The sequence below is a fragment of the Martes martes genome (genome assembly GCF_963455335.1).
Source record: "Martes martes genome assembly, chromosome: 6".
NCBI lineage: Eukaryota > Metazoa > Chordata > Mammalia > Carnivora > Mustelidae > Martes > Martes martes.
In genome coordinates, this window is record NC_137893.1 from 125585508 (window position 1) to 125611437 (window position 25930).

The following is a 25930-nucleotide window of genomic DNA, read 5'->3' on the forward strand; positions in this document are numbered from 1 at the left end:
GTCATGCTCCTTCATTTTTGCACAATTTCAGATTATGATGACAAAGAATAAAGATTTTTAACTCATTTTTACATACTTTTTCTATTAATTTTATTTTTGAGCCTGACATATCTAGTCAGAAAATCATGAAAAAAACCACATCTCACATCTTTTCACAACTACCAGGAGGCTGGGCCACACACTTAACTTTCAGTTATCAACTGAAACAATGCTTCTTTTACCTGAGCTTTTGATTACTATTGTTTATCTAATTCTACTTCCTTGTGAGTCTTTCCCCTTTTTGTAAAATCATCTTAATAAGGAGACTTACAAAATCCTCAGCATTTGCTTTGGGATAAGTTTCATGGAAATGTTCTTGTACAGATTAAATAAAAATCTCATTCTTGTCAACTTTTAGAAAAATTCGTTCTTTCCTAAAATTCATTGTTTCTTCATTCTTCACTCTCCCTCAATTTTCTTCCAAAATACCAAAAAAAAAAAAATAGTAATAATAATGCATCCTTACATTTTTTGAAGGAGAGGTTTACAGAAAAGTAGAAAATAAAATTGCAGACAATAGTAATCCTATCTTTCAAAGACGTATAATACCACACTTTTTAATCTCATTTTTTTTTTCATTTATGGCGGGCATTATCCGTCACTGCCTATAACGCTAAGTTTGACTGATTGCGTAATATTTTATTGCTATGGGGATAAGTATACCTGACTTGGATTACCCTCATTTAGAATTAAGTCTGCTTTTTAATGTTTAACTATTAAACAGCAGACTGAGACAAGCATCTAAGTGTGTTAAGTAAAAAGCCCTTGGGTGAAAAGGCCAAAAAGCTAAAAGGGGGTGAGGTGGGGGTATTTTCTCTTTATTTGCGTTTTCTGACGTAAACAATTTTTTCAGACGTGTAGTTGCTTGCATTGTTTCCTTTTGTTCAGATCCTTTGTCCAGTTTTCTTCTGCAGGGTTTTGGGGGTTTCCCTATTTTCCTTTAATTAGAAACAACCTGCCATAGGCCTCCTCTCTTCCCCACACGCCCGCTGAGTTCCCTGGGTGTGAAAAGCCGCTTTCCCAGGTGCAATCTCGGCGCGTTGTCACGGACTCCTCCTCTATGTCACCAGCCCGCAAGGGCGCGGGAGGTGCGCCGTTTTCGCCTCCACGGCTCCTGCGCACGCGCAACCCGCCGGCCTCTCGGCCCCCTCACAAAGGTGGCTCTCGGGGCCGGCCGGAAGTGGACGCGCAGCGACCAGAGCTGGGTAGTGTGCACTACATTTCCCGAAAGGCTAAGGGGCGCATGCCAGCGGTGGCTAGGTTGAACCGCCGCGGACTACACTTCCCGACGCGACACGCGAGGCGTTGCCAGCGGCGGCTGAGGTAAACGGCTGCGAACTACTCTTCCCGACGCACCGCGCGAGGCGCCGCCGGCGGCCGGCCGAGGGCGGGCCGACGCGGGAAGCTCCGGACGTGAGGCATGAGCGGCGCCCTCCCCCGGCCCGCGCGCGTCCTGCTGCCTCCCCGAGCGAGGGTCGCGCGGCGCGGGGCCTAGCGGCGGGCATCTCGAGCCCTCGGCGTGCGTAGGGGCTGCTGCGGCCGCGCCGGGCGCCGGCGAGGGCGGCGGCCACCATGGAGGTGAGCGGGCCGGAAGACGACCCCTTCCTGTCGCAGCTGCACCAGGTGCAGTGCCCCGTGTGCCAGCAGATGATGCCCGCCGCGCACATCAACTCGCACCTGGACCGCTGTCTGCTGCTCAACCCCGCGGGGCACGCGGAGCCCACGGCCGGGCCGCACCGCGCCGGCGAGCGGTCCAAGGGGCTCTCGCCGCCCAGCGCCAAGAGGCGGCGGCTCTCCGAGAGCTCGGCACTGAAGCAGCCGGCCACCCCGACGGCGGCCGAGAGCAGCGAGGGCGAGGGCGAGGAGGGCGACGACGGCGGCGAGACCGAGAGCCGGGAGAGCTACGACGCGCCGCCCACGCCCAGCGGCGCCCGCCTCATCCCCGACTTCCCGGTGGCCCGCTCCAGCAGTCCCGGGAGGAAGGGCTCGGGAAAGAGGCCGGCAGCCGCGGCCGCGGCGGCAGGCAGCGCGTCTCCGCGGAGCTGGGACGAGGCGGAGGCGCAGGAGGAGGAAGAGGCGGTGGGCGACGGCGATGGCGACGGGGACGCCGATGCGGACGGCGAGGACGACCCGGGCCACTGGGATGCGGACGCCGCCGACGCCGCCGCCTTCGGGGCCAGCGGTGGGGGCCGCCCGCACGCCCGGGCGCTGGCGGCGGAGGAGATTCGGCAGATGCTGGAGGGCAAGCCGCTGGCCGACAAGATGCGTCCCGACACGCTGCAGGACTACATCGGGCAGAGCAGAGCCGTGGGGCAGGAGACGCTGCTCCGGTCCCTCCTGGAGACGAACGAAATCCCCTCCCTCATCCTGTGGGGACCGCCGGGCTGCGGCAAGGTGAGTGCCGCCTTGGCTGGAGGTTCCGAGTGTCGATCTCTACCGGTCGGGCGTGGATCTAACGGTCAGAGGCCGTCGCCGAAGAACCCGCGCGTCCACCCTGGATGTTGAGGCCTGAGGGCAGGGCCTCCGATACTATCTGAGCCGGGGCCGCGCCTGGTCCACAGGTGGAGTTAGTGATGGGTGTGAAAAAGACACACCCCGCCAGATTTGTAAGACACGTTTTCCGGTCATTTGCAAAATGAAGATGTCCGAATTCATAGGTTTGCAAAAATATTTGGACTCTTAGATTTGAGCTATCTCTGTGTTCCAGCGTGTGCCTCGACCCTCCCATTAATGACCCAATTCTCAAGGAAATGACATGCTGCAAATTGCAGAGGAACATTTGTATATTCGATTTGTAGGTATATGGGTTTAGCTTTGGGGGGGGATCAAAAATTTTTCTGTTTCGATTGTGTTTCTCTTCCCGCCCTCTAGCTGTTGGTTTATTTTTAACAGACTGGTGTTTATTTATCCTTGAGAATATATTTATTTGCCAAGTCTAATATGAAAACTCTTTTCCCTTTCCAAGTCATTTTATCTAGCATTTCCATAACTGTCCTCACTATGCTTTTTGCTTTAGAGAACAAACATCAATGCATTTTGGTGTCCAGTTGTATGTACCTTGTTAGGAATTAGCATATGTCCAGAGGAAGGTGGTTCAGATGTTGGGGTCTAGAAGAGGTGTCATTGGAGAACACTTGAGAAACAGAGGCAGAGTTCAGCAAAACAGAAGGCTAAGAGGTGTTTAAATATATGATTTTTTTTCTATCCACAGGAAGAGAGAGGAGGATGAGTAGCAGTGAGTGAAAGGCAAAATTCAGTATCAGAATGTAAAGGAGCCCTCTTAGCTTTGTGATTCACACTCCTTAGTTAGTATGCAAGGGCTTTAATTATTTTTCCCAGTTTTTCTTTCCGACTTCGTTTCCAACTTAATCACACCTTCCTTTGCTACGGTTCCTGCAATGCATCTTGCTCATTTTGTGCCTTATCGTTCACATCTATCCCAAATAATTTACCCGGGGGGAGATTTAGTTGCTACCCTACTTAGGAGATTGAGCAAGAGCATTATTAATAATTGTTTGTGAAATCTTTACATAAGGTCATGAGAATGGCTAATCAGCTGTTGGCAGACTAGATGGCAAGAAAACCCTCCCCAGGAAAATGAGTAGGGTGAACTAATAAAAGACGCCATGCAGAAGATGTGATGGGCTGCTCAGCATAGTGGTTGGTGGTCACAAGCCTAGGCATATGTGGTGTGGAAGCCCACAGGCTGGGATTTGATGAAGCAGCAGCCACAGTAGCTTAACGATACACTACAAATTTTGGAAAATAAAATGTACCTTCCCATTCATTCAGTATCAAATTTGTCCCTCTTGTTAAACACTTTTTCTTTATTTTAATTCTTATTATTATACTTTTCTGTGAACAATAATTATGATATTAATAACAGTATATGCAATTTTATGGAACACCTGGTATGTGCCAGGCACTAAGCAGTGGTTTCCTTGGATCTCACCATTGTCTTTTCATAACTACTAACATGATCAAAGTGCTATTGTTTAATCTACTTCCAAAGCAGACATTCAGAGGTGGCAGTATGCAGTCATCATTAATGCTAGGTAGTTGTCATTGGTCTTTCAGTTCAAATGCTCACTCCTTTTCTAGGCTGCACTGATGAGCCTCCAGTTGTAGAATTGATTGGCTCCATTTCTACAACTAGTCCTTCAACAGTACTGCTTTCTTGGCTGGAAGAGGTCACAGCTGTCACTCGGGCTCTGCTAAATCAAGACAGCGGCTCTTTATGGGGATTCCAAAGATCTTAGAGTCCCCAAAAAAGGAATCAAACAGGGTTAGGTATAAAGGAGAAAAGGTCAGGATTAGCCTAAGGTTTAGCTACTTTCCTGTTTTATTTTTAACCATCTTTTTTTTAATTTTTAAAAATGTGCTCTGGTATTTCGGATTGCATCTGTGCTGCTGAGCATTCTTTAGAGTTCAAGTTGCTTGGTAAATAGTGCTGATGCTGCTTGTGTTAGTGCCCATGGGTGCTTTTCTCTCTGTGTCTGATCAGCTTTCCAAACTCTCTGTGTCATATTTTCTAGACCACTCTGGCTCACATCATAGCCAACAACAGCAAGAAACATAGCATAAGATTTGTGACATTGTCTGCAACAAATGCCAAGACAAATGATGTGCGAGATGTCATAAAACAAGCTCAAAATGAAAAGAGCTTTTTCAAAAGGAAAACCATCCTTTTTATTGATGAGATTCATCGGTTCAATAAATCTCAGCAGGTATATTAACTTCCTTCTACCTTTTGGTCATTGTGAACATTACAGTGAATATAAAGTATGTGAGATTACTTTGAAAAGCATAAAGCACTGTGCAAATATAAGGACTATTGTTATCATTAATTTTCTGTGCATAAAGAGGTATAGATTGTCAGCCCATCTCCTTTGAGCCTTTTTCCTCACTTTTTCTTAGTGTTTTTTGGTGACAAGAAAATGCTTTCTCTGTCTGATAACTGAAATTATTAATATGGTCCTGAGCTATACTATATCAAACAAATAGCTTATCAAGTTTCTCATTTTTACAGATTTTTGGATCTCAATATTAAGAGTCCTAGTAAGAAATTTAACTTGGTTTTAAGATCTTTATTTTAATATTTTTAAAGTTCTCCCCTATACAGTGTTACTTTTTTATTTTCAAAATTAAAGAGTGTTTTCTGTGACCTCAGGCTTTCAGCTGGGTGAATGTTAAAAGATCTAATCACCACTACTTATTTAATGGCTTTCTGAGATTAAAGTAAAAGTACAGTTTATTTGTATAAACAAAGCCAAGCCACTGTTGTATTCTTGTAAATAAACATTAACATTTTTCTTCCAGTACACTTTTTTCTCTGATATATTTTGTTAAAGCTTTTTAATCAGAGACAGAAATATTTTACAAAACCTTACCAAGCCCTTGTTCCTGATCTGAATCTCTTATTTTTTAATTTTTTTTTTATCTGAATCTCTTTTTAAATAGACTCTTCAGAGTTCTGACAGGATGTTATCGCTTTCAGTTTCATGAGACCATTAACTCATCTTAGCATTTCTTCCCTATAAGACAATGTCCAGTGGTTACATATTCACCAATTCATATTTACCAAGTTTGTTAGGAAGAATGGCTGTTATGACTGAGTACTCCAGAGGAAAATTTTACAAATACTGTTTGTGTGTTTTCTTAAACTCGAATAGCCATCTGCCAGTTGGGATAGAAGCCTTAGGATAGAAGATGATTTTCTAAGTAAAAAAATCATTTATCTTGAAACTACATTAGAATTGTACTTTGAGGTTTAGTATACCAGCAAGGGGCCAGGTTTAGACATTCACATTGCAAAAGGTGTGTTTTTGGCTTAAAAAGCGTGAGTTGCACTCTCCCAACAGTGCATCCACATCCAATGAATATAAAGCTGTTGTTCCTGAACTCAAAACTAGGAAAAGGAAGGAATGGCCAACTTACATAGGATTCTGCAGGTTGTTGACTGGAATCAATTTCTTCTGTTTTCCTCCCATGATTAGGACACTTTCCTTCCTCACGTGGAATGTGGGACGATCACTCTGATTGGGGCAACCACGGAGAACCCTTCCTTCCAGGTCAATGCTGCTCTCCTAAGCCGCTGTCGGGTTATTGTTCTTGAGAAGCTTCCCGTAGAAGCAATGGTGACTATTTTAATGCGAGCAATCAACTCACTGGGAATCCACGTCCTAGACTCCAGCCGTCCCACTGACCCTCTGAGCCACAGCAGTAACAGCAGTTCAGAGTAAGTTGACTGTGGGCAGTATCCTGGGGGCACACACCTCTCAGAGAATCCCCTGGCAGAGAGCCAGAAAGGGCTGGAAGGCAGTAAGGAGAGGGCGGGGACAGAGAAGAAATGTTGATCTAGTAATGAAAACAGGAGTGGAGGAAAGTGCTCAATTGTACCAAGTGTATCTCTGCAAATGTTTCCTTTCTTTTAAGATGGATTTTATAGCCCTATAAGGGGTGCATCTAATTTTTCAAGCTTTAACATTGTTTTGCGCTTTTTTTCAGTCCTTGGGTGTTTTCATTTGTGCTTAGGGATTTTTTTTTCCTAACACACTTTTTTTTTTTATAAGGCTTGGAAGACTATGGGAAGCCTTACTGATTATTTTCTTTCATCAAATAGGCTTGACCTACAAATCTTTCTCGAGATTTATATTCAGATTCCCAATTACTTTTTTCCTGAAGTTTACTCCTCTTTTAGAAATATTAACTATAAATTAATGTGAATGTTACCGTAACAATTTTTAAATCTTTTTAAAATTATTTTTGCACATTTTAAAAGTCAAACTCAATTCTGTTAAAGTAAAGAAACTTTACCTGAAAATGACATATTAAAAGCTCTCTCTTTCCTTTTGGCATTCTGTTTCTGTATTATGAGTACCGTGTAAGTTCATTAATACCAGAGTATATATAAAGTTATATGTAATCAATTAGATTACCTGGGTTAGAGGTTTTCTTTATATTCGAATATATTCTTCAGATGTCGTTTATTCATGTGTCAACTGAAATAACGGAGTGGAACATAATCTGGTGTGATGAGAGACTAATGCCTGCCTCTTCATGCTGTGGACCCCGCAGCTGCTGGTGCCTGCCCCGAGGCCAAGTTCTGGAGCCACTCTTCTGTGAGGATTAAAGTACAAGACATAGTTTTAGGTTCAGGGTTTAGGTTTCAAAAGTCTCTCCCTGTGTGTCTGGCCTCTCCCATTTGCCCCTGTCTCGTGTAGGAGGAATTATGCTGTGGCTCATGAAAGCCTTGAAACATGGCCAAGGACTCCCAGGTGCAACAGAGTCACATCAGTTTAGGGTAGAGTTGTGATGGCATAGCCGTCAAAATTGTGGCTTTAAAGAAATACGGAACCTGCTGGTATCAGTTAAGTGTATTCATACTTAGAGCCTTTTGTGTGCTGGGCACTTGTCGGGGTCAAAAGGTGCTGCATACAGCCAGCCCTCACATCTAGTATAGCTGTCCTGTAAACAACATTTTCACTACAAAACTCATAACCAAGTGATTAAATGGAAAGAGAGAAGAACAACTATCCTAGTATATTTCTGTGTATTTTTATTTCTATGTACTAGTTATCATAATATTCTGCATTTTCTGCATTCTGCAATTCTACATATTCTGCATTTTTATTAATCTAGGGTAGTTTTATTGATTTCAGTCATGTCTGATTTCATGGAATTGTTATTCAGATACCCTCAGGTTTTTTCACTGCCGTGCCAAAATTAGGTGAAATGAGAAAGACAGTGGAAGAACCATGGAGCTCATCTTAAAAAGGATTTCCACATTTTAACCAGATCTCCGAATCATTTGCATGCATATTAAAATTTGAGAGGATAAGTGAAAGAATTAAGATTTCTCTATTACTGAGACTGCGAGCCTGATACAAAAGTGAGCCAGTGATTCTTAATCTGCTAAAATTGCATTTCAGTCAGAGAAAATCTGCCATGTACAATAGATTGTTTGCTTTTTCCACTATCACTCATTTGGAGTTGATCCTAATTATAACTTATTTTTATTCACTTATTTCCTTTCTAATTCCCATCCCTCCCCTTCCTGGGAGGGCTAAGAGGATAAGAACTTGTCCTCCTTGTTCATATTCCCAGCACAGTACCTAGTATGTACATGCTTAGTAAATGGTTTGTGAATGAATAAATTCTAACTTTCAATTTGAGAGAAATAGTTTAATTTTATTTTTGGATCATCCAGCATAACAGATGATTGCCTAACTGCCTGGGTATCAAGAACCTTTTTATTTAATACTACTGCCTCAGCAAAAAGAATGAAATTAAAGATTATTAAGCTTAGTTAATTGATTTACTTGTTAGCAATTCTGAAAAGAAAGTTAAGTTGGGAGATGTCATAGGCCACAGAAAGAACTCGTATATTATAAGTGATTGCCTAACAGAAGCACCTGACCACCCCAGTGGAGAATTAAAAACAGGTGTTGTTTTCTTTAAATTTTAGGTAAAATTGTACTTTCACATCTATTGACTGGCTTCAAATGTATATACATTCTTGTGAACATAAATTGGGTCTGGTAACACTAATCTAGCTGGAAGGAAAGACTGTAAACCCCAAATAATTACTTCTCTGGAAAGCCCTGAGAGCATTTGTAGTCTTGTGTTTTGGTGCCCTGGTTTACAGAGAAATCTAGACTACCACTGTGTGTGAGAATAGCTGAGCAAGTACTGGTCTGGAAACCAGTGGAGCTGATTGCTAGACCATTGTTGGTTTTTCTTGAATTGTGAATTCTCATTTAGTATATGTATGTACATGACAGATTCCTGTGAGAGTGAGATAGAAGTGTTCTTTTTAAATTTTTCCTTCCGTATTTATTTGTTCAGCATTAATTGAAGGCCCCACATATACTAGGCTTTGGCTGAGTGTTGAAAAGCGCATTCCTGTCCGTTTAGAGAGCTTAGTATATGATGAGGAGATAAGGTGAGTAAGTGGGCTTCCAGGGACATGCTGTGATTGAGTTATGACCGAAGAGTAGTAGGGGATAGAGAAGAGGCATCTAGAATATGTGAAATCAGATATCTCACCTGATACGTGAGGGGATGCTGAGTTGAATTTTGAAGAATAAGCAGAATTTAATTAGATGAAATGGAAAGTTCATTTGGCAAGGGAATATAGCGCCTGAAAGTCAAGGCGGTAATAAATAGTATGATCCATTCATTATAGCTGAGTGGAAGAGTGGGCCTGAAGAAGTGATGGGCAGTGAAGCCAGGGAGGAAGGCAGAGCCAGATTATGAAATACCTGTGTGCTAAGGTAAGGTGAGTGATGTGGAGAGCTATGGGAAACCATAGAAAGATTTTAAGCAAGAGAGTGACATATCAGCTCTACATTTTAGGAAGATGAGAATAGCATTGGAGAGATGGTAGGTTGGAGGGAGTCAAGTCCCATCTTCCCCTGCCCCTCACCAGAGAGCAGGAAGATCAGTTAGGAAGCTGTTGCAGTGGTGCTGAAGTAAGTGACAAGTGCAAGTGACTTGAACAAAAGCCAAAGCTGCTCAGAGAAGTTGGAAAGTCAGCTTGATAAGCCTGGGTGTGAGGAGGGAGGAAAAAGGATTGTCTAAGATGACTCTCATACCAGGTAACTAGGCAAATAATTATACTTCTGGCAAGAACGGTATGAGGAAGAGGAGCAGAGGAGGTGTGGAGTTCAGTTCGGGACTTGTTCAGCTTGTGGGGCCTCTGGATGATTCATATGGAGAGGTTTTCTAGGCAGTTAAAGAACTCAGGAGAGCAGCAGAGTTGTTTGAGTCTGAGATTTGGAAGCCACCAGCACTTCAGAGAACATAGAGTCCATTTGTTTGAATAGGAGAGCTGAAGGGAGCCAGGAAGTAAGGGTAGTAAGTTGGAGACCTGTCAGCATTTGTTGTGTAGGAGAAAGACAAAAGTTTAGAAAGGGAGGAAAACCAGAAGGATGCTCCACAGAGAAGAGCTTCAGCAAGCCAGGAGTATTCAATGTTTTTGAGCCAAACTTAGGATTCAGTTTGGCTGCATATATTGGGAAAAAAATCAAATTAACTGGCATAAACAAGATAGAACTTTCCTTTTCATGTTAAAGAGTCTGAAGATAAGTATAAAAAATGCAGCTGCTAATCAGCCTCAGGGTATCATCAGGGACCCAGACCCTTATCTTTCTGCTCTACCACCTTCAGCACATGGCTTCTACCTCATGCCCCAAGGCGGCTACTGGAGCTCTAGCCATCATATTTGCATTGCAGGAAACAGGAAGGATGAAGAGCCAAAGAACAGCATCTTCCCCATCCCCACTCCCCTGTTTACCATCTCACAGCTTTAGTGAGACATTTGCAAAGTGTAATACTCTGTACTCAATTGTGATTTTATTGTGAAGAGAAAGATAGAGGTAAGCTGATAATTTATGTTGAATTATCCATACCATAGTTCTTTTGGTCTGTTTGGGTAATTGGCAGTTTTATTGTATTTTACTAAGTACCATGGTCACATGGTACAAACAGTGAAGCATGTTTTCTGTGCCCTGGGTTAATTTTGGAGTCCAAGGCGGCGGGGGAAAAAAAATCCATGGTCCGTCATCCAGTGAACTTGTGCTGCTGGTAATGAGAAAGTGAACTAGTGTTAAGTCACTCTGAGAACTTGCTGCTTTGAAGGATTATAGATTCCAGATAAGACATATGCATATTCAGAAACCCCCTAAAGAATCCATTGTTTGTGCGCTAGATAACAGTGCATTTATTTGTGGATATGAGGAGAATAAAGTGAGGAGCCATGATTGCCCTGTCACTGTCTAATGAGGCAGTTCCGACAGTTGCTTGGAAGTTAAAATGGCTCTGTCCTTCCGAAATGAGGCTGGGGCTTTTCTGTAATTACCAGGAGAGGAGAGCCCCCACAAGCTGGCTGTAGGTTTGTTGGGCTGGGTTTTATTAATTAATATTATTAATATTATTGCCTGCCTTTCATAAATAATCTTTTCTAACACTGAATGGAGAGAAAGGTAGTGGACCACCAGAATAGAAAGTACTGATCAGAATGAGTTGTGGATTTAGTTAAGAGTGGATTTTAATAATTCTTCTTAAAAATGGTTTGGTATAAAGAAAAAAAGGTATATAAGCATATGTTATGGAAATGATGACAAAAATAATGAAAATAATGGCAACTGGAAACACCGATCAATCTCATTGATCTTGTATCTGTTTCCTGTTACTGCCATCACAAATTATGGGTATCCCCTACTTTTTGAAAGTTCACATTATACCACTTCACATTCACAATAGACCTACATTAGTAGGTCATGAAAGAAATCAAAAGAGGATTTTCCCTCTTACCAAAGTGGGGGGGGGAGGGAAAAAGCAAAAACAGTATTCTGTGCTTGTTTTTCAGTGAGTCCTTTAAAGAGGCAGTACCTACCTAACAAGTAGAGTGCCACCACCCAGCTCCTTCCCTGGGAACTACACTCAGCCTCTCGAATCAGGCCACCATAGCTTTGGACCATGTCTATGAGCATATGCTTTTTATCTTAATTTATTTTGTGCACCTGTTAGCAAGATGTGTCCTAAGATCTCAGAAAAGCCTAAGAGAGGTCACTTTTCAGATCTGGGAACACTAAAAAAAAGAAACAAACAAAAAAACTCCATTGTAAATTAATTAATGTTAATTGCCTTTTCACTTTATGCTATTTTGGTTTGCAAAAGGTTTTAAGGGAACCCTCTATTTTCAGATAGTGGGGAAAACCTGTATCACAGACTAAGTGGCTTACAACAATAGACATTTATTCTCTCACAGTTATGGAGGGTCTCAGTCTGAAATCTAGCTGTTGGCAGGCCACATTCCCTCTAAAGGCTCTAGGATAGAGTCTGTCCTTCCAGCTTCTGGTGGCTTCTGGCATTCCTTGGTTTGTGGCAGGATCACTCCAGTGTCTGCCTCCATCTTCACGTGGCTGTCTCTGTGCCTCTCTTCTCTTCCTATCTCCTATGAGGACATTTAGGATTAAGGTTCACACTAAATCCAGGGTGATCTCATCTTGAAATCCTTAATGTGGCTAAATTCACAGGTTCAGGGACTAGGATTTAGGTATATCTTTGGAGGCCAGTGTTCACCCCACCATTCTCTACCAGGTGTAAGGTATGGTGTAATTGGAAAAGATGTGTGCTGCCATGGGATTAAACACAAACAGGACATCATCTGTGAAGTTGATGTTCTCTCTTTTTGGGGGAAAATAGTTTTGTTTTGGTTTGTGTTATTTTTAGTCTAATTATCCTGGAAGCAGTAGAGTTGAGAGTTCTGCCTTGAAGATTTGCAGTTCTAGAGAGTATGCTGCTGAAGAGGCTAATTAGGATGATTTTCCTCGATATAGGTATCCTTACCTACTTTTATTAGGTGAGGAAATCTGAGGCACAAAAAGGTGTAACAGTATGTCAAGCCTACCCAGCTTGACTGTAGGAGGGCTGGATTCTGAGGCACGTTTCTAACCACAGGCATACCTCAGACATAATTTGGGTTTGGTTCTACCCCATTGCAATAAAGTGAGTCATATGAGTTTTTGTTTTCCCAGTGAATATAAAAACTATGTTTACACTGTAGTGTGTTAAATATGCAATAGCATTATGTCTAAAAAATCAATGTGCATACCTTAATTTAAAAATAACTTTACTGTTAAAAAATGCTAACCATCATTTGAATGTCTGCAAGTCTTGATCTTTTTGCTGGTGGATGGTCTTGCCTTGATATTGATGGCTGCTGACTGATCACGGCAGTGGTTGCTGAAGGTTGAGTTGCTGTGGCAAACTTGTTAAAATAAACAACAGTGAAGTTTGCCACATCGGTTGTTCTTTTCACAATTTCTCTGTAGCTTGTGATGCTGTCTGATAGCATTTTACCTACAGTAGAACTTCTTCCAAAACTAGAGTCCATTCTCTTACCCCCTTATCACTGCCTGATCAACTAAGTTATGTCATATTCTGTAACCTCTGTTGTCATCTCAAGAGTCTTCATGTTCTCTTTGCCAGGAGTAGGTGCCATCTCAGGAAACCACTTTCTTTGCTCATCCAAAAGAAGGAACTCCTTAGCATTCAGGTTTTATCTCAAGATTGCAGCAATTTAGTCACATCTTTAGACTCCACTTTTAAGTCTAGTTCTGTTGTTATTGCCACCACATCTGCAGTTCCCCCAGTGAAGTCCTGAACCACTCAAAGTCATCCACAAGGACTGGAATCAGCTTCTCCCAGTGTCCTGTTCATGTTGATATTTTCATCTCTTCCCATGAATCACAGATGTTCTTAATGGCATCTGGAATGGTAAACCCTTTCCAGAAGGTTTTCAGTGGACTGTGTCTAGATGCATCAGAGGCTCTAGCCTTACAAGATGTATTTCTTAAATAATAAGGCTTGAAAGTTGAAATGACTCCTTGATCATTAGTCACAGAATGTATGTTGTGTTGGCAGGCATTAATCTCTTTATACATCTCCATCATAACTTTAGGAGGACCGGGTGCATTGTCAACAAGCAAGGATATTTTGAAAGGAATCTTTTTTTCTGAGCAGTAGGTCTCCAGAGTGGGCTTAAAATACTCAGTAAACCAAATTGTCAATAGACATGTGTTCATCTAGGCTTTGTTCTTCCATGTATGAAGCACAGGCGGAGTAGATTTAGCGTAATTCTTAAGGGCCCTGGGATTTTCAAAAGAATAAAGGACCATTGCCTTCAACTTCTGCTGCATTGGCCCCTACCAGGCAAGTCAGACCACCCTGGCTTTAAAGGCAGGCTTTGGCTTCTCCTCTCTAGCTGTGAAAGTCCTAGATGATACCCTCTTCTAATAGAAAATGGTTTTGTTTACATTGAAAATATGCTGTTTAGTGCCGCCTCCTTCATCAGTGACCCTAACTAGATCTTCTGGATGGTTTGCTGCAGCTTCTCCATCAGCACTGGCTGCTTCATCTTGTGCTCTGATGTCATGGAGACGGCTTCATGCCTTAAACCTCAGGAACCAACCTCTGCTAGCTTCAGATTTTCCTTCTTCAGCTTCCTCACTTCTCTCAGCCTTCACAGAATTGAAGAGAGTTTCCTTTGCATTCTTAACTTGGCTGTTTGGTGCAAGAGGCCTAGCTTTTGGCCTGTCTTGACTTTCACTGTGCCTTCCTCATCAAGCTTAATTTCCAGTTTTTAAAATGCCAGACATGCAACTCTCCTTCTCACTTGAATGTTGAGAGGCCACTGTAGGATTATTAATTGGCCTGATTTCAATATCGTTGTATCTCAGGGAATAGAGGAACCTGAGGCGGGGGTGGGCAGGAGGGGGAGATGGGAATGGTTGGTTGGTAAAGCAATCAGAACACAAATATTTATCAATCAATAGGAGTTCTCTGTTTTGTGGTTTGTGGTGCCCCAAAACAATTAGAATAGTAACATCAAGGATCACTGATCATAGTTCATCATAACAAATAATGAAAAGTTTAAAGTGTTTCAAGAATTACCAAAACATGACCTAGAGACACAAAATGAGCAAATGCTATTGGAAAAACGGCACTGAAAGATTTGCTTACTGCAGGCTTGCCACAGACCTTCAATTTGTAAAAAATATAGTGTCTGTGAATTGCAATAAAACGAAGCAAGGTAAGGGAGATGTGCCTATTCTCAGTTTAGAAGGGATCTAGGTACCAAGTTAAGCGAGTTACTCGCTTTCACTTAGAACCAGGTTAAAATGCTACTGGGAAAGATTAACATTGGACTCTTTCTCTGTGTTTCTTCATTAAGGATGATACTTTTAATTTGTAAAAGATTAGGAACAAAAGATTCCCACCTATAGCAGTATTGCCTTTTAACCACATTTGAACATCACATTTTACCAGGAATACACTTTGAAAATATAGTTGACCCATTAACAACATGGGTTGGAACTGGCTGGGTCCACTTATACACAGATTTCTTACAGAACAGTACCGTAAATGGATTTTCTCTTCCTTATTTTCTTGATAACTTTTCTTTAGCTTATTAAGATTATAGCATGTAGTAGAGGTAACATACAAAATATGTGTTAATTGACTGTTGTTATTGGTAAGGTTCTGTCAATAGTAGGCTATTGATAGTTATGTTTTAGGGGAGTCAGAAGTTTTATGTGAATTTTTGACTATGTTGGGGATCATTGCCCCTAACCCCCACATTGTGGAAGGGTCAGATCTATAGGTACCCAGAGTCTGTCCCTGGAGGTTTTAGGATCAGTAAATCTGTGAATAGGTATACACATCTATATTTTAGGATAATTCTCTGTAATCTGATACATATCCTTGGTTGAGGACCACTGTTAACCAGTTGTTACCCTGACCATGGAGTGTTCCTTTTCTTTAGTGAAAGAGATTCACAGAGTATAGTTTTGTAATTTATGGAGAGAGAATTTAATTGAGCCATACATATTTTTTTATTCTGCTATGAAATAACAAGTACATTTTCACTTATTTTCACTCCTCTTCCAACTTAAACAGCTCACCATATAAAAAGAATTCTCCAAATCCCAGTATCCTCCACCACAAAAACAGTGTGCAGAAGGATTCAGGCCCTTGGAAATAAAAAGGAAAGGAGGAAGTTGTCTTTACAGCATGCTTCCCATATTCCTGTTAAGACCAGAGCATTTCTGTTCAGTTGGAGAAATAAGGCTAAGTCTTTGATTTCTTCCTCCATTAACTGGGAGTATGATCTTTTCAAATGCACTTAATTTAAGTATTTTTTATTTTCTGTAGTTTATGCTTTAATTTCAAAATAATGTCTCTGGACTAGGAGCGCTCTTCCAAGATAATTTGTGCAGTAGTTACTGTTTGCTGAGGGGTTTTGCAAATATCAATATAATATTCCTTATTTTATTGCTGTTGGCGTGAACACTCATGTGCTCCCTCTTCTAAGATCTCAAGATATTTTAACACATTTTATTACTTTTCAGAACCGAGGTAGTGTAAATTTGGGTTCAGGATATATTGGAGAACAGATAACCTTTTGAACATCCTGTACAGTGTTCTTAATAGCAAAATTTCATTTGGTAAGTTGCTTGTGTGACCATTGTGAGGGCCATCAGCAGTCACCTTTTATTACTTCGACAGGGTTGAAATTTGGAATGTGGATCATATCAAGGGGGAGGAAGAATGGAACATTGGGAACTTGGGTGAAAGCTCTCAGCTCTGGTTTTATTGTGGCAGCTCTCCCACTCCCTGTGACTCCAAACCTGATTAAAAAGGACAACAATAGAATAATTCAGACCTTGATTAAGAGTTTAAAAATTGAAGGAAATATCCTATTTTCTGACCCATAAAATACCCACTTAAAGTCTTATTTAAATTTATATTTGCTTAAATTTATAAACATTGTGCTATTTATAAGTCTGTGGCGTGGTCTGCTAGTTGGCTTCTCTCAGATGTTAAAGCCTACTCACTGATTTTTTATGAGGACCGACGGAAACGAGGGCATAGAGTCAATGCTAGGGTGTATAAGGACACTTGTCTTTTTTCTGTCCCAAAAGCACTTCATGCTGCTAAATATTTACAGTTGTCAAGTTCATAGAAAGGGGATATATGCCAAAATACTGACACTAAGGAAGTACAGCAATAGGTGATTTTTGCCCCTATGTGTCTGTTTTCCAAATTTTATATAATGTACACTTTGTTTAAAAAAGTAATATTCAGAGAGTTCTGAATATTATTTAATTGTTAAGGATGCAAACTATATATAGTGTGATCCGAATTTTGTTTTAAAAATTAGATGTAAGGTTGATGGTTCCATGGTTGGTTGGATCATAAAGGAAATTCAACAAATGACCTAGTAGCTATTGTTATCTTTAGGTGGCACAGAAAATGATTTCTTTTTGTTTTTTTAATGTTTTCCCATATGTTATAATTATTAAAAAATAAACATTTCACTGAGATTGTGGGGAGAACTGAAATTAGTCCATTGATTGTACAGATATCAAATGCCTATTCTCTCCCAGGCACTAGGTATATAAGAAGGGAATAAAACATAATTCCTATTCTTGAGGTCTCCACATTTAGTGGGGATGGAGAGATGACAAATTTGATCAACAAATGACCCCACTCCTGTGATGGCTCAGTCAGTTAGGATTGATTAGGTCTCCTACTTTACTCCTTTTTTCTTCCTGCAAATGATCCCATAGGGTCTTTGTTGCTAGGAAGCTTTCCAAGGAGATGGAAGGCTTTGCTTTTATTAGTTCTGGAGCTGAAATGAGGTGTTCAGGCAATTTTGGGTTTCTCTACCCACCTCCACCCTCCCCATACACACACATGTGCACACGTATGCAGACAACTCAGATAACATACGGTAACCAAGCCCCAGGAGTGCCCTTCCCTTTCAGGCACATCGGTTGCTACTGTACCCCCTCTGATGTTAGTCCCTCCTAATACATTTTCTTGAGTATGTGTTATCTGTCATTTTCTTCCAAATCATCTAGAATCTGCTGAACAATACCTGTTTGAGAAATGCTTCATCAGCTTTACATAGTGCCAGTGATGTCGGTTTGGTGTGTGTTTTGAGTATCTATCTGGTCAAGAAGGGAGGAAGATGGGCTTCTAAACTGTAACCATGGTTTGGGGGGCCAAGGCAGCTGTCAGGAGGAGTGTGATAAGAGAATCATTCATTATCAGCTATGACAAAACAGGTGCCTTATGTGTAGTGATAGATGAGAAACTGGAAGTCTTGGCTTTGGTAAATAAGGGGAGGGATGAGGCAGTCTTTAAGATGTTAGAAACAAGAGGCACCTGGGTGGTTCAGTCAGTTAAGCCTCTGCCTTCAGCTCAGGTCATGATCTCAGGGTGCTGGGATCAAGCCCCACGTCCGGCTAATGCTCAGCCGGGAGTTTGTTTCTCTGTCTCCCTCTGACACCCCACCCACCTTCTTGTGCTCACTCTTTCTCTATCTCAAGTAAATAAAATCTTTTTTAAAAAAAAGAAAGATGTTAGAAACAAATCTGTTAGTGAATGAAAAGCAAATTGGTGTTATTCAAGTTACTCACTAAAGCCAAGTAGCAGGTGGGTGTATGGTATGGAATTATGCAGAGACAGGCTGGGGTCCCCTTCATGGACTGGACCCCCACCGCCCTGCCTTGGCCCAACACCATTGGTACCTGTGCTTTGTTTTCTAGATAGCTGATGGGGACAGTCCCAATCAGCTTATTAATTAATAGAGACATTTTCAGCTGAAGGCTGGCAATGACATTGGTGAGCTTAACTCTGAAGAATTATATTTTGCTTTGCGAATGTGCAGCTAGCAGCTAGACAAGAATAGTAAGACACCTCTAAGTAACTATGTGTGTGAGATATTTTGTCTAACTAGACTAGAAATAGAAAAGTTTGCTGAATTAGACTTGAGAACAATCCTAATTAGACCTTTATGAAGGTCCATATTTGGAAATGTGATGGTAGGTGACTTATCTCAGGTCTTACAGCCAAGTTCTGTCAGAGTCTTCTAATGGATACCCAGACTAGTGACCTCTCCACTACTCTGTGTAGCCTTTATGTGATTAATACCTTCTTGGAAACATGCCTCGGGCCAAAATCCCAGAGGCTTGCTCCTAGGCCCCATGTGTCCAGAGTAACTGGGGACCCAGGTTGTTTGTAAAATGAGGGACATGAACTGCATGATGCGATCCTGGCCCTTTCCTGTTTGGGAAGTGGTCTGAACTTACCTATCGTCAGGATGTGCCCTGTGTTTGACGTATGTTTTCTGTATACTGTAATGAAGCCCAAGTATTTCTGTAGTTTTCACTCTAGTAGGATAGAACCAGAGAAGCCATGTATCTTTCCATGCCTCCTTCATGCATGCTTATGGGTGTGTGCTTATACAGCAGAATAATCTCATGACTCTCAAAATAATCTCATGACTCCCAGTCTTGATAGTGCTTCACCATATTGACAACATGAGTTAGGGAGAAAGGGTAGAAGCCTCGAACCTAAGGTAGCTTTTTAGTGACCTTGCTCAGAGCTGTTCTGTAAAAGTGCTACAGAACAAGAAGTGTGAGACATGAAAGTGGTGTTAACCAACCCTGTTTGTGTTACAGGCCGTCCGTGTTCATAGAGGATAAAGCAGTAGACACTCTGGCTTATCTTAGTGATGGGGATGCTCGAGCTGGATTGAATGGACTACAGCTGGCAGTGCTGGCCAGGTTAAGCTCTAGGAAGATGTTCTGTAAGAAAAGTGGGCAAACCTATTCTCCAAGTAGAGTTCTGATCACTGAAAATGATGTGAAGGAAGGTCTCCAGCAATCTCATATTTTATATGACCGAGCAGGTAAGTAACAGAAAGTGAAAAGAGGGGAACTTTAATGAAATAAGTTGTATCTACACATTCCCATCCTAGACTTCTGGCTTCCAGCTGAGTTCAGAACATGAACCTCATTCTCAGTTGGATCTCCGTATTGGTAATTGAATTAAACCTCCAACTCAGAGCCTGATTTCAAAGACCTAGCTTCCTGATCGATCTTTCTTGTGAGAGGCACAGAGCAGAAGCTATCCTGATAAGAACTGAGAGGAGTTTTCGTGTTTAAAATTGCAGGCTTCAGACCTGCCTTCTAAGGTAGGTAGGTATTTTTTCCATTACTCTCTGTAGTGCCTTTTAAGATAAAAACATTTTGAAAGCCCCTACGTTCACAGTTGACAGTAATCTTTGTGATCATTTATAATGGCAATAATAACAAGACTTTTGCAGTAAATGACTTAGTTCTATTAGTTTAATGAGAAGTAAAGTCCATAATTTCTAGAGTCCCAACTAAAAATGAAGTTTATGTGGATCTGGATGTGATGTTTTTGGTTGTGATAGCTTTTTTAAACAATTTTTCTGCATACACTTACGTACTTCTGTAGAACTGCATTTACAGATAACAGATTTAAAACAGACTCTTACTAGATCCGTAACCTGGCAGTATTAAATGTCATAAGCACAGCACAGTTGTATCTTTTTATAAAAGCGGTGGGTGGTGAAGATTAGCATATGGTAGATTAGGCTGGACTCTGGGGCTTGAGTATTTGTGATTCTGGATAGAGAATCTGCAGTAACTGGAATTCCATACCTTTAAAAGTTACGCAAGAAAAGGAAGCTGATCGTTAAACATTCCAGATATCACATAGGCAGTACCTTGTCTACAATATTCTGAAATGCTTTTTGATGATGGAGAATAGGTCTTACTGGTTAGAGCAGAGGGGTGGAGGAGCTTAAGAATGACTTTGGGTTCTGGACACTGCCTCCTGATGAGCAGAACACTGACTTTGGGCAAGTGGCAGAAGCTCTTCAGCCTTAGTGTGCCTCAACTGATTGGGAGCTGGGTGCATGGGAATACTAATAAGTACTATGGACACATTAGTTAGGGACTCAGAGGCATTTAACAAACAGTCCTGTCTCCTCTCTGATGTGAACATGCCTCTCGGCAAGACCTCTCCTAGCACAACCCAAAGATCTCCAAAGGCCAGCTGTCTGTGCTCCTGAATGTCTTGGGAATGCTGGGAAATTCTGAAAAGTAAAGTATTCTAGACATAGAGCTTTGCTTTCTTTTGGCCAAATACAAGAATGGGGGATATGAACAAAATTTAAAATTTTAAGAGGAAAAAATATTCCCACATGCTGGGTTCTCCATCGTTTTGGGGGGTTCCAGCAACAGGTATCTCTCTCCCTTATACGTGGCCTAAAGGAGACTCTTCATTTTGACTAGATGAACTGGAACTGTTCTTTCACATTTTATCAGACTGTCATTTAAAAATCAAAAGGCTACCATTTAACATAACATTAGGTAACATTGAATATTGGAGCATTTTATATATGTTGTCCTTTTTTTTAAGTCTTAAAATAACCTTATGAGGTAGTTATTAATAGTATATCCATTTTATCGATAAAAAGCTTGCCTTAGTTCACAAAGCAAGTGGTAAAACTCATTCTCAACCACAGGTATAAGACTAGTTCCTAGGACTATGTCCTTCCCCACTGGTGGTGCTGCCTCCTTGCCAGCCCCAGCCTGACATCACCAGTTTCCCGCTAGAGCATGTTCACTCACACACAGTAGCACACACTCACGTGAGTACACTCACAGACACCCATACGCACACAGTGGATATCAGACATGTCTAGTCCTAGGATTTCTACTCCTCGAGGCTCACATTCCATCCAAGGGAGCCATGCGCAGTGTGGATCACTTTCTCTATAGCTCTGCACTGCCCCTGGAAGAGCTGGGGACAGTGGAGGCTGCCTGGTGTCAGGCCTTGAGAACCCACACATTCTACAAGTCCTACACTTAACTGTGACTGTGGCCCGCCCCGCCACTACCCGACTGGAGTGTAGCAGCACAACCGTGAATCTGTAGACACTCATAAATACAGTTCAGATCCTAGAGAATTGTTCTTTTCCAAGCTGTGTTCCATAAATAGGGATGATAGAAGCATTGCCCTGGAAACCTGCTAGCTTATACTCCTGGGCCTTTTTATAACTCTGGTGAGACAAAAATCCCCAGCCCCAAGATTTTAATTATTTCATGTCTTCTAGTGTATAGTTACCCACTTCTAGGATCCAGTAACTAACTCACATATTTCTGTATCAGAGTGAAGAAATTTCTAAATGAGCACAGGTTCTCTGCCTTGCATTGAGTTCAGGGTTCTACATAAATAATGTCGAAATTTTAAGTTAAAAAATTTTATATGATAAAAGCAAAAATGGAAGCTAGCGTAGAGTAACATCTAACACTTCCATGTTTCTGTAGGGCTTACTCCATACCAGGCATACATTACTTAAGACTCAGAATCCTAAAAGCCAGCTAGTCTTTAATCCCCATTTTACAAATGAGCTGTCTGAGGCAGAGAGAGGATCAGTAACATGTTCTTAGTCACGTGGCTAATAAGTTTGGTGCTCACATCCAGGCTACCTGGCTTTAGAGCCCATGCTCTTCCCTGTTTTCGCCTCTCATCTTCGACCTGCAGTAAGGGTATGAGTCACTGAGTAAGTTTGTCAGGGAGATTCATTGCCACCTCATTTACATTTCACAGAAAATGGTGCGAAGCAGCTTCTTTCATCTCCCACATATCTGCAAGGTGGCCAGGCCTGTGACTGGGGCCAGGACCTTGTGGGTTTCACCCAGAACCCTTTCCCACCCAGTCTCCTTGACAGTGTGACTTAGCTAGGAAGCCTAGAGATGGATGACAAGTCCATTTGTCCGCAGGAATCTGCTGGCTGGACTAAAAACCACTGATCCGCCTTCTTCCTGAATGGGAGGTGTTTGGGCCCCTACAGTCAGCTTCCTGGGTCTTTCCTCCCTGACAGGCTAGCATCTTGTCTCATGCTGTCTTCAGAGGAAGGCCAAAGATGGTCCTACCAGCATGGTCAGCTGGTGGGGGACTTGCCCCTGGGGCCCCAATGCTGTGCAAAGTAGGTCATGGTTTCTCTGTCCACCTTGGTGCTTCCCTGGGAGGACTAATGCAAATAAGAATTCCCCTGCTTTTTTTATGAAGTGACTATTCTCTCCTCAAACTTAGGGAAGAGTTGATGGTCAGAAAATCCTGAAATTTCTCTTCTTAAATTTTTTTTTTAAAGATTTTATTTATTTATTTGACAGACAGAGATCACAAGTAGGCAGAGAGGCAGGCAGAGAGAGAGGGGGAAGCAGGCTCCCTGCGGAGCAGAGAGCCCGATGCGGGGCTCGATCCCAGGATCCCGGGATCGTGACCTGAGCCGAAGGCAGTGGCTTAACCCACTGAGCCACCCAAGTGCCCCAAATATTTTTTTGTAAAGCACATTTCACTGATCTGTTTACATGTGAATCCTGGGTGAAAAATGGGGGGAAACCCAAGTGGTGAGTGGGGGGCTGTAGTGCTTTCAAGGTGAGAGCTCTTAGTCCATGTGTCAGCCCTTCTGAGATCCTGCCACATGAATGTCCCTGTACCAGATTTAAGTGACCACAGCCTTCAGATACCAGAAAGACAGCTGGAAGGGACACTGAGGAACAAATGGGCCGTCTATAACAGCTGTCCTTGTCATTGACTCTCCATCCTCATGGCTCCAACCAGGCCCAGGGACAGTTTCCTCAAAATGACAGTGGGGGCACATAGAAACAGAATATCAGATTAGTTCCCTCCACCTCTCGTTGTGGCAATCCACGGAGGTCCAGGAAAACCAGATCTCCATGTGCTGCTCTCCTTGTCCCCATCCCAGGTCTCTGCTCGTGTTCAGCACGGGCATCACAGGTACTCCAGCAGCCTCCTGCGCTGAGGCTGACCAGGTTACGAGACAAGCCCACAGACCCCCGAGGGAGCTCCTCTGGTCTCCAACATCCCACACTGGTGCCATTGCACCCTCCTGCTGAGCAGCTTGAGGATAGCCGTTGGACTTCACTCCACAGGCTTTCCTAGGTCCCTTATTCAGGCTTCCTTAAAATCAACCAAGTGGAACAAACCTATGGCTTAGATGACCCTCCTGTGGGCTCTGTGGATTTCCTCTTCTGCCTATAATCGAGCACGTGCTTTTTGTGTTATCTAGGAGAAGAGCATTACAACTGCATCTCTGCGCTTCATAAGTCAATGCGGGGCTCAGACCAGAGTGCCTCCCTCTACTGGCTCGCGCGCATGCTTGAAGGAGGAGAGGACCCACTGTATGTGGCAAGGAGGCTGGTGAGGTTTGCCAGTGAGGACATAGGTGAGTGTTCTGGGAAGGACCAGACCCTGGTGTTCACCAGAGTGTGGCTTTTTGTGTGCGGGAGAGGGGGATGGGGGAGGGGGCGGGCAGAAATGCTGACCACTTTGGGGCCTAGGAATTTCCTGGGACCATGTGGACAGGTAAGGAGAAGACAAATAGGAACTGACTGGTTTATTTCTTGGCATCGTGTATGTGCTTTTGAGTGGTTATATTCTGAAGAAGTCATCATTACCTGTTTCCTCTTCAGGAGTGCTTTTCCTAATAACATGGTATTGAAATAATTGTTTTAAATGCTTTGCGGTCATGTTCAGGTTTTCATTGGACAGCTCCTGAAATAAAAAAGGAAGATTCTGGACACTATGTAATGAAAAACATTAGGAAAACATTTCTTTGATACAGTAAATGTTTTGTTTTTAATGTGTCTGTCCTTGTGACTGTCTGTATGGCCTTAGCCCCTCATGTTTGTCATTCATACTCTCATATTTTTCCTACTAGATGTAGTTTTTATCCATGAAGAAACAATTCTTGACACCACTCAGTAAATATTTCTCAAATAAAGTAATGAGATCAGAGGAGAGTCTGTTCTGATAAATGGGATTTTTCTGGTCAGTAACATCTACAGGCAGTGGTGATCTCTGGTCACATCAGCTCAGAGACAGGTCTGGATGGGAGTGTGCATTATGACTTAAACTTTCCTTTGTCTTTCCGTGTGTGTGACAGGTCTGGCAGACCCTTCTGCATTAACACAAGCAGTTGCTGCCTACCAAGGCTGTCATTTTATAGGCATGCCCGAATGTGAGGTAAAGTAATCAGCTCAGTTCTTTGCAAATCACTTCCTTTCTCTTGTGCCATGTCCCTTTGTGGATTTGAACATATGTCCTGCCATCACCTTTAATGTACAGGCCCACCAAAGAAGCTGCTTGGCTTTTCAACTCCCTTTTTAGAAGCTTAGACTCTAGAGGGGAGACCTTACGTATAAACAAGGTCATGTTTTGAAACTTTTCTATAGTTGTGGTTTCAAAGGAAGTGCTCAGCCCTTTCCTGGGGCAGAAGTATTGAAAGCGCTGAACAGGAAGTTTCTCTAAGTTCACCCATAACCAGCAGCTTCATATTTATGTTTTATATGTTGGGGTTTTAAGAAAAAAATCATTTAATAAAAATTCTTCTCTTTAACAACAAAAAAAAGAAATAAATCTTTTTCAACCTCTTACTCCTGTAGGAATTTCTTCTCTCCATCACAACTGGTTATTTTGGCTGTAGGTAGAAAAGAAGGATAATAAAAGCATAGTGAGAATCTTTTCAGAATTAAGTAGGGATGTCATAAAGAAACTTTCTGCCACCTTCAGTAATGTTTTCTTTTTGTCCTAGGTGCTTCTGGCCCAGTGTGTAGTCTATTTTGCCAGAGCCCCAAAGTCCATTGAGGTGTACAGCGCCTACAACAACGTCAAAGCATGCCTGCGAAACCACCAGGGGCCCCTGCCCCCTGTCCCGCTGCACCTGAGGAACGCACCCACCAGGCTGATGAAGGATTTGGGCTATGGCAAGGGCTACAAGTACAATCCCATGTACAGTGAGCCTGTGGATCAGGAATACCTGCCGGAGGAATTGAGAGGAGTCGACTTCTTTAAGCAAAGGCGATGCTGACTCTCGTAGGCTTTGACAGCAGAGGGATGTGTCTGTTTTTTAAGGAGAGCAAGAGTAATAGAGTTGTGGAGTCGGTTGCCCATGGAAGTTAAACGAGACCAACATTTTGTGCCAGAAATGTCAGAGTTCCTTAGGTGGAGGCACACGTACTTCAGCTAAATGTGTAACATTGAAATTGTGTTCATTTGCACTCTGTGCAACGGTTATGCTTATGAAAATATCTGGCAGCTTTGTGCAATGAATTAATGTTATAAGGAATTATCTATTTTGTCATAGTATTTAAGTCATAATGTCATTTCAGAATTCAGTTCTGTAGGATTTTTTTTTTCTTTAAAAGATGTATATTCAGGGTAGTTTGAATTGGTAAAAAAATGTAATTGTGATTTAATACTGCATAGTGTTTTGGGTATTTTTTTTATATGCAAAGGTCTTATGAGCCAATAAAACTATTTCAAAGTACTCTTCAGTTCTTTCATGTCTTTCCCACCTGGGATCCTACCTACCAATATCTGTCACCCTCACATGTTGGTGGGTAAATACTGTGAAAGAAAAATGCCCATAGGTGAGAAGGTTGGAAAGCTTAATGAGAAGCCTGTGGATCTT

General features: G+C 42.2%; 1 protein-coding gene across 1 annotated transcript; it reads left to right on the forward strand.

The window, feature by feature from the left end:
* Positions 1–1385: 1385 nt before the first annotated feature.
* WRNIP1 (WRN helicase interacting protein 1) lies at positions 1386–25786 on the forward strand. Its single transcript, XM_080806111.1, has 7 exons — positions 1386–2433; positions 4575–4766; positions 6036–6277; positions 19077–19306; positions 23528–23683; positions 24404–24483; positions 25052–25786. The coding sequence occupies exons 1-7, from the start codon at positions 1612–1614 to the stop codon at positions 25325–25327; spliced, it is 1998 nt and encodes a 665-aa protein (XP_080662237.1). The 5' UTR covers positions 1386–1611; the 3' UTR covers positions 25328–25786.
* Positions 25787–25930: the final 144 nt, after the last annotated feature.